Source organism: Babylonia areolata, chromosome 18, assembly GCF_041734735.1.
Source record: "Babylonia areolata isolate BAREFJ2019XMU chromosome 18, ASM4173473v1, whole genome shotgun sequence".
NCBI classification, from domain to species: Eukaryota; Metazoa; Mollusca; class Gastropoda; order Neogastropoda; family Buccinidae; genus Babylonia; species Babylonia areolata.
In genome coordinates, this window is record NC_134893.1 from 59582972 (window position 1) to 59600471 (window position 17500).

General features: G+C 43.1%; 1 protein-coding gene across 1 annotated transcript in view; it reads right to left on the reverse strand.

Annotated features, from left to right (window-relative positions):
- The window catches only part of LOC143292102 (cephalotocin receptor 1-like), a 103960-nt gene that overhangs the window by 577 nt on the left and 85883 nt on the right, over positions 1-17500 (reverse strand). Inside the window, exons 6-7 of the mRNA XM_076602287.1 lie at positions 9252-9580; positions 1-3400 (exon numbers count right to left, since the gene is read on the reverse strand). The exon at positions 1-3400 is cut by the window's left edge and continues 577 nt beyond it. Of these exons, the coding sequence (XP_076458402.1) occupies positions 3087-3400; positions 9252-9580 (643 nt within the window). The 3' untranslated portion in view covers positions 1-3086. The remainder of the gene's footprint in view (positions 3401-9251; positions 9581-17500) is intronic.

Here is a 17500-nt window from a genome sequence, read left to right on the forward strand (position 1 = left end):
TGTGTGTGTGTGTGTGTGTGTCCATCTCTGCGTTATCTCTGTACATGCAGACAGGTATTGAATGTGACTCAGTTTATATGTGTATATGTTTGTCTCTTAGAACAGCGGCAGATATATAAGTCGGCCAATGTGCTAATATCTTCACCGTTGGAAAATAAAGATTCATTCATTCATTCATTCATTCATTCATCCATTCATTCTCTCACCCCGCCTCACCCCACCCCCCTCTCAAAATCAACAAATAAACTCACGAATCAGTAAATCATTTTCAAAAAGCCAGTCAGTCAATAAATAAACTTGTGAATTAATTAATTATTTTGAAAAAAAAACAATCAGTGAAAATGAATAACAGCTGTTCCGAAGTTCGTTCTGAACGTGTTTTCCAAGTTCCGTGATCTGCTCTCTGCATTCATCAACTGAACATTGTGACGCTGTCCTACACATGATGGCCTGTGTCCTATCTCTTTCACGGCCACAGGCGACTTTTGTCGACATCGAGGTGTCATGTTGATAAGACCATATTTCACATTGTAACAAAGCTGTACAGCTGTAGCCAGGTTCCCGCCAATAGAACAATGACTAACCTTTGTTCCCTGACCAGGTTTGAAGTGAACAAGTCCGTTGTGTTGTTTTGACATGAACCGAACCATGTGACTGAGAGCATCGTTTCCAAAATATTTGACGCCGGGGAGTGTTCTTCACAAAGAAACCTGGCGGTGAAAGAGTTAAAGTCACTGGAGACGACACTAACTTTGCCATGATCGTATTCTAAAAAAAGAACGAAAAAATACAAAAAGAATTAACGAACAGTAATATCTTTGAGAGAGTGGTCAGTCCATCCATCTCTACACACTGAAGTGAACTGGTTACCGTCGCTCTATTTCAGCAAATGGAAGAGGAACAAATCACGAAACAATACAAACAAAAACAAAATCGAAACGTTCAATAAAGTAATCCATATTACAGACAAAAACCCGTGGATGAATATGTCAGGAAACACATCATCAGCAGATGTTTTTCTTCCAGTGCAACAAGTCTGGTTGTGGAGTGTTTGCTTCTTTTTTTTCTTTTATTTATAGCTTTTCCTCGGTACACGTCATTTGTCAGTTCACAAAAACGTCGCCCAAACAAATCAAAAGAAATTGTTAACAATGTCCCGTTTTGTTGGCTTGTTCTTGTGTTATTAATAATGTTGTTGTTGAAAAGTGTACTTGAACAACAGCCGACGTTGATTATGGTTCTAATGGGTAGAGAACAGGGTGGAGGGAGAGTGTTAGAGGAGTCGGGGGTGTAGGGTGGGGTAATGAGAATAGGGGTTGAATGGTCAGAGGAGCTGTAACGCCGGCGGGACATGTCTGTGATGACCAATGTGCTGTATGGCGCCTTGGTGTCATCCAAACCTGCCTGATCACGTGCCTGGAGCACGTGCCTGATCATGTGCCTGGAACACGTCCGTCAGCAGGAGAATGAAACGAATCCTGGATGTCTGCAGCCAGTGTTCTGTTCCTTCTCACAGTGCTGTATCACATCGTGGAAACAATCTGATTGACCCCCTCCGCTCTTTTACACGACGGTATCAGGCACCCAAAAAAGAAGGGGAAAAATATCAACGCTCAATATATTGTCATCACGAACACAATATTGGAAAATGTCAGATGAGAGAATTGGAACATATTGGTCTCAACGTGGCTCTCATTCTCAACCTATTATCCCAACAATCACTGAACATTGCAAAACCACCTAGTCTGTGGCTGTTGAACAACCCAATGGGTCAACCTACAAACGACCATTGAAGGTAACCAGCTTGATGCTGCTTCACAGGAGATCTTATCATGGAGTCCAGGGCAGACCTCTCGGTCTCTGGAGATGACTGGTCAGTTCGAACGGGGATCACTAAGCTGTGCAGGAAACCTCAAAGTCTTCGAGTGAGGTAAATCACCCAACGAGGTGGACATTGATTGCTGATGACGCTGGTTCTGGTGGGACCTGATATATTAATTCCAAGGAGTGACTAGTCGATCCGTGGAACTGAGATAATGTTGACAGATCGCACTGGAAGCTCCAGACGTACAGGGTGAATGATTCCTTTAAAGATGTTCAACTTTGAACAGGGTCTGTCGAAGCTGGTGAGCCTAGGACTGATCTGTCTGTGTCTGGAACTAGCACGACTGGCCAGTCCAAATAGAGAGTCCATGATACATGGGGCCTTTGAAAGTCTCACCCAGTTAGCCCTTCTCTGTCTCTCTTTTTTTTTTGTGATGGGTCCCTTTCCGATGGACCGACGTTTCAAAATGTGGAGCAGACATGACTTGACCACCTCAGTTCTCTGCAGATATCCTGATTCAGAAAGGGCCGCTGTTAAAGACACTAGCTGAATTGACATTGTTCCGGGCCTAATGATACACTTGTCTTCGAGTCTCAGTTCACACAGAAAAATCCTTATTATGTGTGAACTTCCGGTCAGTGACCAAATGAGTGGAGGAGTCGATGAGAAAGACTGCAGTCATGAGGGGTCACGGAATCCTCTCAGCAAGCGCTGTACCATGTCAAAAGTCCGCGAACTAACCGCACAATCTGGACAGCTGCCACATTAGGACAGGTCTACATGTTCCTCCTGTTGTGGAGAGAAAGGGGGACGAGGACTGAGGTGAAAGGGAATGTGGGGAGTTACTGTTGAGGATACCAGTTCAAAATGGATTGCACCAGCATCAAGGACTGACCTTTTCCGGATTTGGAGCGGAGGACAACATTTCGCACACGCAAAAATTCTGTTGCGCATGACCTTGCAGACTTTTGACGAAGCTCACCTGTCCAAAACCGCTGCAGTTCAGGTAACGGAGGTGGTGATGCCGACAGTTTATCCCGAATCCAAGAACTGACCTCTCAAACCCGTGAACCAGTCACCAATGGGCAAACTTCCATCCAGCTGAACAGGAAGAAAAAACAAAGAGAGAAGCCAGGCAAGGCTTCTAGTAGAAGTCCATGTCACAAGCACAATCGTGAAGTTACGTTCATTTATTTACACTCTGTTCCCATAAAGAGAGAGGGAGAGAGAGAGAAACAAAAAAGTCCGCCGTCGACTCTCTTCAAGCGGTGTGGTTGTTGCTGACGACGGCTCCGGCGGGATCGTGGTGGGGGCCGCGCGTCCATGGGCTGACCTCTCTGGAGCCGGCGCGCTGAGACAGCTCGTACAGCGAGGCCCGGTTGTTGCGGAGCGGGGCTTCGGAATCGGTGATGACGTGGGTGGAGCGGGTCCAGGAGCGGGAGATGCCCCCGCCGCTACCGCGGTGGGCGGGCTGAGCGCAGCAGAGCCAGGAACAACCCGAGAAGGCCAGGTAGATCCAGGGGTTGGTGCAGCTGTTGAGGGAGGCCAGGAGGGCGATGATGGTCATGGTTGGGCCTGCAGGGACACAGTGCGTGGTGAAGTGAGTGGGTATGTGTGTGAGAGAGAGAGAGGGGGGGGGGAGAGAAGGAGAGTGAGAGACAGAGAGAGAAGGAGAGTGAGAGACAGAGAAGATACAGAGAGATAAAGAAACAGAGACAGAGACAGACCTCAGAACTCAGAAATATTTTACTGCAAGGCCACTGTTTCCAAAGGAGGTACAAACATACATACAATTGAGCCACACAAAATACTGAAAAGAAAGGGGAAGGGACGAACATCATGGACACAACATTTCATAACTGAAAAAGTATACGAAGATTTTTAGTTCGTGAGATATCGAGCAGTAACGTTTTTGTTTTTGAAAAGTTATATGATCATGTCATTTCATCTTCTTCTTCTTCTTCTAGAGAGAGAGGGGAGAAGGGGGTCGGGAAGAAGAATAAAATGAGGTAGATAAGGAGTGAGATGGGGAGAGATAGCTGGGTTGAAAAACTGACAGAAAACGATCTAAAGCGTTGTAAGGCACATCATGGAATATTAGGGTTTTCTGGAAAGAGTGAGAGAGAAAGAAAGAAAGGATGAATGAATAGTTCTTTTTCTGGTTGTAATAGACTAAGCATAGATGGGTTGTTGTTTTTTCATCCAGCCCTCGAAAAAGAAAAAAAAAAGAAATGAAGGAGAGTGGGTGTGGTGTGGTGGTGGTTAACATGTTGCATTTAGAGGGCGTGGGAGCGTTCCATCTTGTACACTGTATTGATTTGTAACCTCTTTCACGAAATGAGTTATCTAAAAAGAAAAAACAAAAACGTAATACATGCGCACACGAGTATAACAAAGTGCCAAGCAATCAACACTTTCTCTGACTGACAACACGAAACTCTCCGCTCAATCAATGCAGCTAGCTATACAAGCGCACTTGCCAGGAAACTGTTCTCTCTCTCTCCACACCCTCTTCAGCCTGTACTATACCAGCTTCCAAACACTCCCCTCTGTTTATATACACCTCTGTCACTGTCGCTTCATTTTGGGGGAAGGGGTTGAGGGGGTTCACAGGCGCAGAGCTGAGGTTTACCTCACTGATCTGAAAATATGTAGATTACGTAATGTCCTATTTTTACATCACTGGGTTTAATTCATATACACCTCTGTCACTGTCGCTTCATTTTGGGGGAAGGGGTTGTGGGGGTTCACAGGCGCAGAGCTGAGGTTTACCTCACTGACCTAAAAATATGTAGATTACGCAATGTCCTATTTTTACATCACTGGGTTTAATTCCCTGTCCAAGGTAGATTACGCTGGTTTTACCTCCCTGTCCGTCTCAACCTCCGAGCCCGAGAAGGCTTAGGGAGAACACTTCATTCGTCTTTCTTCGGCTGTGTGGGGTGGGGATGGGGGTGGGAGGGGTTGCGGGGTGGAGTACTCCTTCCAGACGGAGATGGGTCAATACGATCAATGGCTTGGACAGCCGGGCGCACGGTGTCCTTGCCTGTTGAGAGTGATTGGGGTATTGCCTCTTTCTCGCTGTCTGTCTGTATGTCAGCCTGTGACCCTCTATCTGTCTCTCTCCTTCTGTGCTGCCCAGCGTTAATCTGACTTCTGGAGTGGTCGTCTGGGAATTAACGTCCAGTATTCTACCACCTCGCGTCTGCCCTTAATCCTGCTTCCTCCTAAATCTCCCCCCCCCCCCCCCTCGCCCCCTCCTCCCCGTCTCCTCTCTCTCCCTGAGCTCCTTTCTCTGCTTCAGGATCCCGTTTCTTCCTTATATTATATTATTCGTCTGTCTCTCTCTCTTCCCTCTCCCACCCCCCTCCCCCAATCCGTCTCTTTTACATTATTCCAACAGCATGCCAATCTGTGTCACTGGGCCCAGTGGAGTCACCACAATGGTTAGCCATATGGGTTTCTAGTTATATGATTCTTGTTTTTATAAATCTTACTTTCAGTTGAGATCAGGATCTAAACGACCGTAAAGAATTTTGAAATCCTGTGCGCATTTGTCCGACTGTGTCAAAATACATTCACTCATATAACTTCATATAAAAATGAGCGCAGAACAATGCATTGTCATACAAGGGCAGCACAACAGACAGGATAAACAAACAAAACAAACCGCATATCATTACATACTAAAATGATGACACTTTCCAGAGACAAATTGTGCCGTGTGTCTTTAACATGGCTGTGAGGGGATGCAAGGGTCACATCAATTTCAGGCAGCTGCAGCTTGGAATTTATTTTTTCTTTTTATCTGAACCGTTGGCAGCCGAGTCCCTGCACACACTACCCCCTTCGCTACCACCTTCACCTCCACCATCTCCCACCCACTACCTCCCTCTGGTATTCTATGAGGTACAGGGAAACTAAACTGTTAACAACTTCATCACCCATGCTTCAGGTACGAAACTTAATCGTAATCGTTATAATAAATATGCAATTACTTCTTCATGGACTAACTCCCACCCCAAAAACAAACAGCCCCTCAAGAAATGAATAGACAGATAGATAGATAGATAGATAGATAGATAGACAGATAGATAGAAAGATAAGCTCAGGAAATACACACACACAGATTATATATATATATATATATATATATATATGCATACATCTCTCTCTCTCTCTCTCTCTCTCTCTCAATATATATATATATATATATATATATGTGTGTGTGTGTGTGTGTGTGTGTGTGTGTGTGTGTGTGTTCCAAGCTAAATATATATATATATATATATATATATGAAACGAGATGAGGAAAGATTGATTTGATTTGTGTCCTGATCGTGTCCTGAAAAACAACAAACAAAACAAAACAAAACAAACAAACAAATTAAGAAAAAACAGAACAATTAGGCTATACAAATAAATATATCAGTCTACAAACGATATGCCCTCCAAGTGCGCCAGACCGGTAGCGGGTTACTGACAACAACAGGAGTCAGTTACGATGGGAGAACGGGTGATGTATCTGTGAGACACACTGACCCTGGACTGCTGTGATCTGCGGGGCTAGGAGCCCAGTTCCTGTGTGACTGTCATGTGATCTGCTGCCCTTATTTGATTCGGGGGTCACCAAGGCGCTCTGTCTGTTTCTCTAGTCTCTCCCTGACTTCTCTCTCCGTAGCTCTGTGTCTCGATTTCCGTCTGTCTGTCTGTCTGTCTGTCTACCTCTGTCTCTCCTCACCTCACTATCTATATATCCCCCTCAATCCCTCACCCCTTCTTCAACCTCTCTCTCTCTCTCTCTCTCTCTCTCCCTCTTCTCTGCGTAGGTGTGTTGCGTGGGTGTATGCGTCTTTATCCCTGATGCTGTCTGTGTGTGTGTATTAGTGCGAGAGCGCTCGTGCGCGAGCGCGCGCGCGCGCGTGTGTGTGTGTGTTGCTTGGTGTGGGTCAAATGAGTGTGTAAGGTGGGTTTTTCGGGCGGAGGGGGTGGGGGGGGATATCTGATATCAAGAAGAGCTGACGACCGTGGGTATACGAGCTCTCTCTCTCTCTCTTTCTGTATATATATATATATATATATATATATATATATATATATATATATATATATCCCACTTTTCTTTTTCTTATTTGTTGTTTCCAGTTCTCATTTTTCATGTCTGCTTTTATTAGGTCTCTCTGTCTCTGTCTTTCTCTCTCTTTGTGTCTGTCTGTCTGTCTGTCTGTCTCTCTCTCTCTCTCTCTTTCTTCTCTTCTTCTTTTCTGTTGTTCTTTTCTAATGTTGTTATTTCATCTCAGTTTTCCCCTTCTCTCGATGGCTGGCATCGCGTACTCCAACACACACACAAAGAGATAATGCATTAGTGCATGTATCCATCCATTCTGTCTCTCCATTCTGTCTCTCAGTAGTAGTATGAATCCGTTGACTCCTTCTGATGATTGTCGGTGCTTGCCAGAGGGCTGTCACGTCACTGAGATAAGCTTGAGATTCCTGGCGACTTCTGGCAAACCAGCATTTTCGGGGTAGGGGGAACAACTCGACCAGTGCTACTCCTCAAAGGGACAAATGTTCATTCAAACGTACTGTAATAATTGCCTGAAGACCCCTGCATGTCTCTGTATAGAAACAGATTGGATAAAAGTCACATTGAAGTGATGAAATAAACAAGTGGACAATTTCACATTATTTCGCCGAAGATTAAATTGTTGGTCGATACAACCCTTAATTGTGAAAGAATGAATGAGGATATTTCAAATCCGGTTGTTTATTCAAAAAGAAACGACCCCATCACAAAGGAAAGAAAGAAAAAAGAAAACATACAGTCATTATATATTATAATTATTATTTTTACGGTCTTAAGTTGAGCTTCTCATAATTCCATTGACCGGGGCGCGAGAGGGTACCCTGCTGCTAAGAGCAGTGACTATGGGTGCGTCCTAATTTTATTCTTTGGGAACATGTAAAAATGAGTTCAGCAGATAGCGAAGCACATCTTAAGACCAGCCTACATCATAACTGGGGGGAGGGGGGTAGGCGGGTGCACGGTAGGCCTCTCGGCCTTGCGGACTATGATATCCGTGGTGCCGGTGAGATCAAGGCTCACAACATTGCTCAACTTCAAAAGAAGGTTCTTTCTTTTTATTTAATTAAAATGTACCAGCCAGTCAGGTAACAAACCATTACAAGACATGAACAAGGTGGACAATTTTGAGACGATGTTGCTAAGCAGCAACACACTGAAGCTGTTTGCCTTTGTCCCTCCGCGAAAAAAAAACCCCACGTGTTCTTAATTCACATTACGCACGCACGTTTCACGTGGTCCATGTCTATTCTTATTCATAATTTCATTTCAGTCATTTGCCTTCTACGTACGTGTCCTTTTAGCAGATGTTAAGGTGTTTGCTTATTTGTTCATTTTGTTTTATGATGATGATATTAGTTATTATTATCCTCATTATTATTATTATCATTATTAGACAATCTTAAGGTAGAATCTCTAGACCTGACCAACACGCTAGGTTATTGCATAGGTCAGGCTGCTCTTTTTGCTACCTTTATTTTAAGCAAATGTGGTATGCTGTATGTGGATGGATCAGTCTGAACCTCCTTTGACATCACCTTCAAACTGAAACCGAAACACTGTCACGCAAGGTGTCTCTTCTTTTTCTTCTCCTCCTCCTTCTTCTTGATACTTATAAAGCCGCAAACTTCAGTAAGAGACCTAGCTCTAAGCACTTCATAAATATGTAGTCATTTGCACAACAGGCAGGCTGCTTACCTGGCGCTCATCATTCGTTTCCTGTGTCATTTAGTCAGACTTAAACCACACACACAGAGAGAGAGAGAGAAAGAGAGATATACACACACACACACACACACACACACACACACACACACACATATATATATATATATATATATATATATATATATATATATATATATATAAAAATATAACTGCGCGCAGGAAAAAATACAAAAAATGGGTGGCGCTGTAGTATTGCGACGCGCTCTCCCTGGGGAGAGCAGCCCGAATTTCACACAGAGAAATCTGTTGTGATAAAAAGAAATGCAAAATACAAAAATACAAATATATATATATATATATATATATATATATATATATATATATATATATATATATATATATGCACACACACACACACACACACACACACACACACACACACACACTCACACACTACCCCCCTCCCCCCCCTGGCCCCCCCACACATATATATTTATACACACACACAAACACCCACCACACCCACACAACCGCCACCACCCCCACCCCCAAACCACACACCCCTGCAATCCTCCCTCCCTCCTCACACACACACACACACACACACACACACCACCCTACCACCCTCAAAAAACTCCCCTCCCCCTCTCCCCCTACCACCAAGAAAACCGTCACCTTCAAACTGGATGGACCTGTCCCAGGCCGTCAGCAGGTTGATGAGGAAGAAGGGGGTCCAGCACAGCAGGTAGCACAGCACCACAGTCAGCGTCAGCTTCACCGTCTTCACCTTGGACTTGGACATGCCTCGCTGGTGGCCCCGCGGCTTGCTGCCCTTCACGCTCACCAGGCACCGCAGGGACTGCTGCTGCTGCGCATGCTCGTCGTCACCCTCGCCGCCTTGTGCCACGTGACCGTTGACGTCACTGGCCCCTCCCCCGCCGCATTTGGTGGCCGCGCTTCGTCCAGTACACGTGGTGGTGTTGTTTCTGCTGTTGCTGGGTTTGCTGAGCGTGGGAAAGTAAAGACAACAATAGAATCATGTACTGACAAAAAAGTACACACACACACACACACACACACACACACACACACACACACATATATATATATATATATATATATATATATATATATATATACAGAGAGAGAGAGAGATCTATATCTATCCATATAGACAAAAAAAAAGGTACACAAATTTATGTAACCTTGACATTTGACCTCTAAATTTACAAAGAACTTGCGTTCTGACTGAACCAAAATCACTTGTTTACTGAAGAAGAAAAAAAAAGATGTAAAACGCTATTTCTACCACACTTCTGCATTTGCCCAACACGCCATATTGTGACATTGAACTTTGACCTCTGGTCTGGTCTCTTGACATAGGATTTCTTTTCCGCAGCAACCAATCATTGAGCCGAATCTTATGGAGATTGTGTACAAGAACTCCACTCTCTCTAGCACAAAGGAACTTTTCATATCAATGTCATATTCCATGTTGTGACTTTGTGCTGGTTCTATTGCCTGAGAGCCAATGTGGATTCCGGAAAGAGCGCGGAACCACCGACCTGGTGTTTGCTGCAAGGCAGCTGCAAGAGAAATGTCAGGAGCAAAATGCTGATCTGTTCTCCACCTATGTCGACCTCACTAAGGCCTTCGACACTGTGAGTAGAGAGGGACTGTGGAAGATCATGGCCAAGTACGGATGCCCTTGGAAATTTATTTCCTTGGTCAGCCAATTCCATGAAGGAATGCAGGCTCGAGTCCAGGACAATGGCGAAACATCTGCTCCTTTTGCTGTCACAAATGGTATCAAGCAAGGTTGCGTTCTGGCTCCAACGCTGTTCAGCCTCATGTTCTCTGCAATGCTTACTGATGCCTTCAGAGATGGCGATGTTGGAATCGGCCTAAAGTACCGAACAGATGGCAAGTTGTTTAACCTCAGAAGGCTTCAAGTAAAAAAACGAAGGTCATGACAGACATCATCAGAGACTTTTTGTTTGCTGATGATTGTGCCCTCAACGCTGGTTCTGAAGCTGACATGCAACTCAGCGTCGACAAGCTTGCCACTGCCAGCAGGAACTTCGGCCTTACCACATACCTTGGCAGCACACTGTCACGAAATGCGACCATCGACGATGAAGTGAACGTCAGGATTGCAAGAGCAAGCGCAACTTTTGGTAGACTCAATGCAAATGTCTGGAACAGAAGAGGCATTAGTCTTGAGACCAAGCTAAAGGTCTACAGAGCAGTAGTTCTCCCCACACTACTGTACGCCTGCGAAACTTGGACAGTGTACCAACGACATGCCAAGACGCTGAACCACTTCCACACAACATGCCTCAGGAAGCTACTGAACATCAAGTGGCAAGACAGGACCCCAGACACAGAGGTGCTCGCAAAAGCCACCCTTCCCAGCATCTTCACCATCCTGATGCAGTCCCAGCTTCGCTGGGCTGGACACGTGGCGCGCATGCCAGACCATCGGCTGCCCAAAAGGCTCTTCTATGGCGAGCTGCAACAAGGGAAGAGATCACACGGAGGTCAGAAGAAGCGCTTCAGAGAGACTTTCAGAGTATATTTGATATCAACCCTGACTCCTGGGAGGAATCTACAGTGGACCGTGACAAATGGCGCGCTGCTGTGCACAAAGGCGCCAAGTTGTGCGAGGCCAACAGGACTGCTGCAGCTGTTCAGAAGAGGCAGGCCAGAAAGTCACGGGCAAACAAGCTCCCTGACAATGATATGCCTGTCTTTGTCTGCCCCAACTGTCAGCGAACATTTCGTGCGCAGATTGGACTATTCAGCCATCTGCGCATTCACAGATAGATTCATGAGCATCCTCCCCCCCACCCCACTACCACCCTCCCCCCATCCCCCAGCCGGATGACAACGATGGTCATCATCGATCTCGATGGACACACACCACCATATGTTCTACAAAGACCATGCAGTATGCAAGACCCCACACAATAAATAAAAGTATGACATAAGTGGACGTAAAATACGGTTATAACAATTTGATTTATTTTTTCCCAAATAATGATTTTGACTTTCCACCTTTCACCATGTTTACCACACCATCATAAAACGGTTGACTTAAAAAGACTTATTCATACCTACCATCTTACAAGATTGGTTCAATTGCAGAACTGAGAAAATCCAATTGTTATAAGTTTACCACACACACACACACACACACACACACACACACACACACACACACACACACACACACAATTTGTTCGCACACGAGAATCAAAAATAGATGAGGATGGCGACACAGAAACACTAATGAATATTTTTGGATGTAATCTAAAAATATCACCACCACCACCTAGCAGAGACAGAGACAGGGAGACAGAAACAGATCTATATATATATATATATATATATATATATATATATATATATACATATACAGAGAGAGAGAGTGAGTGAGTGAAAGAGAGAGAGAGAGAGAAATTAATCTGGCGCAAATTTTGGCAACAATTATTTTCGTGGATAAGATTATGCTTTACCATAAGTATCTAAATAAGCAAAAGGAGACTGACGCAAAGCTTCTCGCGGATGTGCCAATTCTCACGGAATATAAGTAACAAAAAAAAACAAGTGCAATCAACTATAGGTGTAAAAAAACAACAAACAAATATCGCTGTAATCGTGCGCTGCCTCAGAAGTTGGGACACACACACTTTTTTGTTTGTTTTGTTTTCTCTATTTTGTTATGATGAATGATGATGGGGTTGATGAGAAAGTTGCTATGTTGATCCATTTATTGATTTATCTCAAAGCAAGCAGTCACCCCCGAACCCAATCTGAACAATGTGGAGGACATACGTAGGATGATACAACCGCATGAAAAAAAACCCAATAAACTTCGGTACTCTATGTCTCTGTCTCTCTATATGTCTATGTCTCTGCTTCTTTATGTCTATCTGTCTCTGTCGTCTCTGTCTCTGTCTCTCCACCCACCTCCCCCCCTCACCCACACACTCTTTATCCCATTCTCTGTACAATGGCATCTTCCTCCTTCCATCCCTTTCTGTCTGGCTATATATTTACAGAAGTACTTTTATTTGAGATTCGTTAACCTACTTGTCTGATAAAATGGTTTCCGTGTCCCAGTCTACACGCCCACTCGGTCGTTTTGGTTTCCGGTTGTTCTCTTTTTTTTTTATATTGTTAAAATCGTTGAAATATGGGGAGAGCACAATGGAACAACAAAGTGTGTGTGTGGGTGCGTGTGTGTGTGTGTTGTCTGTATGTCTGTGTGTGTGTGTGCGTGTGTGAGTGTGTGTGTGTGTCTGTCTCCGTTTATTGTGTCTGTCTTTCCCTCATTGTGTGTGTGTGTCAGTGTGTGCACGTGCACGTGTGCGTGCGTGTGTGTGTGTGTGTGTGTGCCTACGCTAAAGTACTTTCACTTGATATGATCCAATAGAAGCCTTATGGGGTGAATGAAGAGTTGCCGTGTGTTCCCTACACCGCTACAGGCATTTTTTGGTTTCCGAATCTTGTAGTATCTGGTGTTGAAGAAGTGAGAAAAAGGTAAGAGTTCGCGCGCGCGCGCACACACACACACACACACACACACACACATACGCACAGATATATATATATATATATATATACATATACACATACATACATATGTCCGTGTATGAAAGAAAGAGAGAAAGAGAGGGAGAGATTGAGACAGACATAGAGACAGAGAGATAAACAGCCCCAACAAACTCCACGGGTATACCAGACATACTTAGTGCATGAACTCGGGACTGGCAGGATGTTGGAATGAAATGCTCTCAGAGAAGGAGGCATTCTGTTTTGTTCCAGAGTTCTGCAAGTTCCTCCTCCTTCTCTGGTTGCCGTCCTTGTCTCTGGTGACGTGTGTTCTGTGACTGGCTGCGAGTCTTCTCTACAGCTACAGCTTTTTGTCTTGTTGTTGCCTGAAGATTTGGTTCGTCTTTCTCCATCTTGAACGTACGCACTTTCTAGCCCATCCGTTTGTCCATCTCTCTCTGTCTCTCTTTCCGTGCCTCTCTCTCTTCCTCTCTCTCTCTCTCTCTCTCTCTCTATATATATATATATATATATATATCACTCTGTCTCTCTCTCTCGCTCTCTATCTCCCCCCCCACTTCCCTCCACCCACGCTCTATGTCCATTTCCGTCCTTATTTCTGCCTGCTTCTGTCTGTTTATTTCTATGTCAGTCGTTCTGTGTGTGTGTGTGTGCGTGTGCGTGTGTGTGTGTGTGTGTGATTAGATTTGCAATTGCTGCCTAGTTATACTTTTGGAGTTAAAAGACATTTGTGTTTTCTCAACTTTTATGTGACATTGTTGTGTATTTGGAAATGTTTGTTCTGGGCACGAAAAGATTATTTTGCAGTAATCCTCCATACTCCAATAGGAGTGAAAGGATAATTAAAACTTGAAACTTGTGACAATAATATATTTGCACGAACTCACCTCAGCAGAAAGTGGACTGGAATTTGAATCTAGATTCACCACCTCTTTTCTTGTTCTTTTTGTTTTGTTTATTTGTTGTTGGTTTTTTTTGTGTGTATGCTTGTGCACACGCATGCGTGTGTCTGTGCCGTGCGTGCATGCTTATGTGTGCATGTCTGGATTTTTGTTGTTGTTTTTAAAAAGAAAGACACAGAGAGAAAGGGGGAGGGAAGGAGAAGATGGGGAGAAGAAGAAAGAAGTGAGAAAAGAAGAAGAGGAGAAGGAAGAAGAAGAAGATGATGATGACGATAATTAGGAGGACGAGAAGGAGTAGGAGCAGGAAATGTAGGAGGAGGAATGACGAAAATAGATGAAGATTTGGCGATAAATGCGAATAGAAAAGATCTGAAAAATAAGTACATAACAGCCGCGAAAAATATATGAATAAAATGAAGCAGATGTGAAAAAGGGCTGATAAAGAGATGAATGAGAAAGAAAAAGAAAATAACAGCCGTGAAAAATTATGTGGATGAAATGAAGCACATGTGAACGACGATAACAGGACTTCACCCTGCACACATCACGCAATCCTGAACAAAATGTGGATTAGTTCCAACGCATCCAGCAAACTGGTAAGATGTATGTATTTTCGCAAAGTTTTGAAAGCATGAGCCGCTGATCGATGCGCTCAGCAGATCATATGACTGGTTTTAGTCAGTTGTTTACTGCAGGTTTTTGTCCGCTCATGTACTGGTGTCTCTGTCTCTGTCCGCTTCATTTTCCCCCACTCTATTTCTGTCTATGGCTCTCTCCCTCTCTCGTTCTGTCTGTCTGAGAGAGAGGGGGTGAGACAGAGAGACAGACAGACAGACAGAGACAGGGAGAGATTTAAAAGCTTTATTACTCAAGGATAAAGATTTTAGGCATTGCCCAAGTTTTTCAATCTGTCCTTGTAACAATAGGAATAACGATAACGACACAACAATGATAATGTTGGCAAACCCTCTTACACTACTACTACTACTACTACTACTACTGAGGATAATGATAATAGTAATAATCAAATGAGAGACAGAGAGAGGGGAGGGGGGGGACTCTCACTGTGCAGGAAAAGCGGAAAGCATGAACATTGTTCATGGGAACGAACGATTAACTTTATCCTTTGACTGCTGCTGTATGTTTGTCAGTGAAGGGCTGCTGCCAAACAGAATGAGCTCACAGACCAGAATATCGATCACCATTCTTTGTGAAATAAAAGACTTCCTCCTGGGATGCTATTTGGGTTTTTTTCTTCGACAAAATCAGTTACACCACTTAACAGTGCATAAGAAGCAGTTCTTCCACAAGAGTTTCAATCCACAATGAATTCATTTCGCCAGGGTTCAGCAGTCATAGGGTTAAATCCAGAACCCAAGGGGCAGCAGGCAAAGTGTTAAAACCCAGAATCCCAGAAGGCGGGCAAGACAACAAGCCAGATGGCCCGCCTGACAAGATTTTCCACACGATGGCGCAGTATAATCAGCTTTTCTCGAGAAAACGGATTTCCCTGCGGGTTAAAAACAAAATGTTTTGACTATCCCTAAGATGTAGCGTGATTTGATCTCTTAATCCCAAGATGGATCTCATGTTTGGGCTTTAAAAAATGTTGTCATTGTTGTTGTGGTGGTGGTGCTATCTGTGTATGTCGGGGGTGGAGGGTATGTGGGTGTGAGTGTGCGTCTGTGTGTGTGTGTGTTGTTGTTGTTAGTCTTTTCTGCATAGCACATTCCCCTGATATTTCACATCGATTTTTTTTTCTGTTTCCCACTTTTCCCCGCCGTCGCTCCGTTTCCAGACGATCAGATTACTTCGTGATAAATTTCCTTATTTGTTTGTTTGTGCGCGTGTGTGTGTGTGTGTGTGTGTGTGTGTGTGTGTGTGTGTGTGTGTGTGTGTGTGTGTGTGTGTGTGTGTGTGTGTGAATAAATGGTGGCATATACGCTCGTTACCCGTTTCACATTTGTCTTTGCTTTGTCCTTTCTTTCTTTTTTTTTCTCCTTCTCTTATGTGATTTCTTTCTTGTGGAGAAGCACTGATACAGATGGCGCTGAGAATGACACTTCAAAGACTTGCGTTTATTTATCACTTTGTATCTTTCTTTCTCTTCCGTATATCTATCTTTACTTATTTCTTTGTTTTATTATCATTACAATCATGATTGTTGTTATTGTTGTTATTATTATTGTTGTTGTTTCCTTCTTTCGTTCGTTCTTTCTTTCTTTTCATTTACGATTGACATAGAAGGCTTGAAATGATACGCCGATGACATTTTCTTTCTTTCTTTTTTCTTTGTCTCTTTCTTTCTTTCTGTCCTTTGCCTTCTTTCTTTCGTTTTTTCTCACTTTCTTTCTTTTCAGTTCAGATTGATGAATGACGTTTGAAATAACGTGTCGACTGCAAATTTTCTTATTTTCTTCCTTTGTTTTCTTCTTTCTATCTCTCTTCCTTTTTTCCTGTTTGTCTTTTTGTTTATTTCCTTCTTTCTATCCTTCGTTCTTTCCGTCTTTTCATTGTATCTGTCTTTCCGTCTTTTTTGTCTAGTCGCACACAGAAGACTTGGAATAATCCGCTGGTGATATAACCATTACCTTCTTCCTTTCTTTGTCTTTTTTTTTCATTTCTTTGCCTTCCCTTTCTTGCTTTCCTTCATTTTTACTTATTCATTTATTTATTTTCTGTTGCGACTGAAGCAAAAGACTAGAAACAGTGTGTCCATTCATCCTCTCTCTCTTTTTTTTTTTTTTTCTTTTTTTTTCAAATCTTTTCCTGTCTTTCTCTGCCTTTGTCTTTTGTCTTTTTCTACCTTTATTTCTTTCATGTTTTGTCCGTTTCTGTCTGCCTTTTCTTTCTGTCTTTCCTTTTTTGACTCAATTGTGTAAAAAAAAAACTGAGTCTGTGTTTTAACCCGGTGTTCGGTTGTGTGTGTGTGTGTGTGTGTGTCTGTGTGTGTGTGTCTGTGAGTCTGTGTGCCCATGGTAAACTTTAACATTGCCATTTTCTCTGCAAATACTTTGTCAGTTGACACCAAATTTGGCATAAAAATAGGAAAAATTCAGTTCTTTCCAGTCATCTTGTTTAAAACAATATTGCACATCAGGGATGGGCACAAAAAAATTAAAAAAGAAGCCAAATTATATGCAAACTGAATTTACTGTTATATTTATATTTTTTTTATTCTCTAAACTTGGCACTTTGATCTGATATTCTGACACAACAACAAGAACAGTCATTTTTATCATTTTTTTGTTCAAACAGGAACTTCTTTTGCTAAGCATGGAAGTTATATTTATTTTGCATGTCTTTGGTGCAGATAGTAAAAAAGGGAAATTAATCTGTAATTAATGCCATGGGGCTTAATTTGCTTTAGACTTACCTTTCTCATCTTAAACATTACATTTTGAAATTGTACTCAATACATAAAAAGCTTGTGTGTTTTACTCT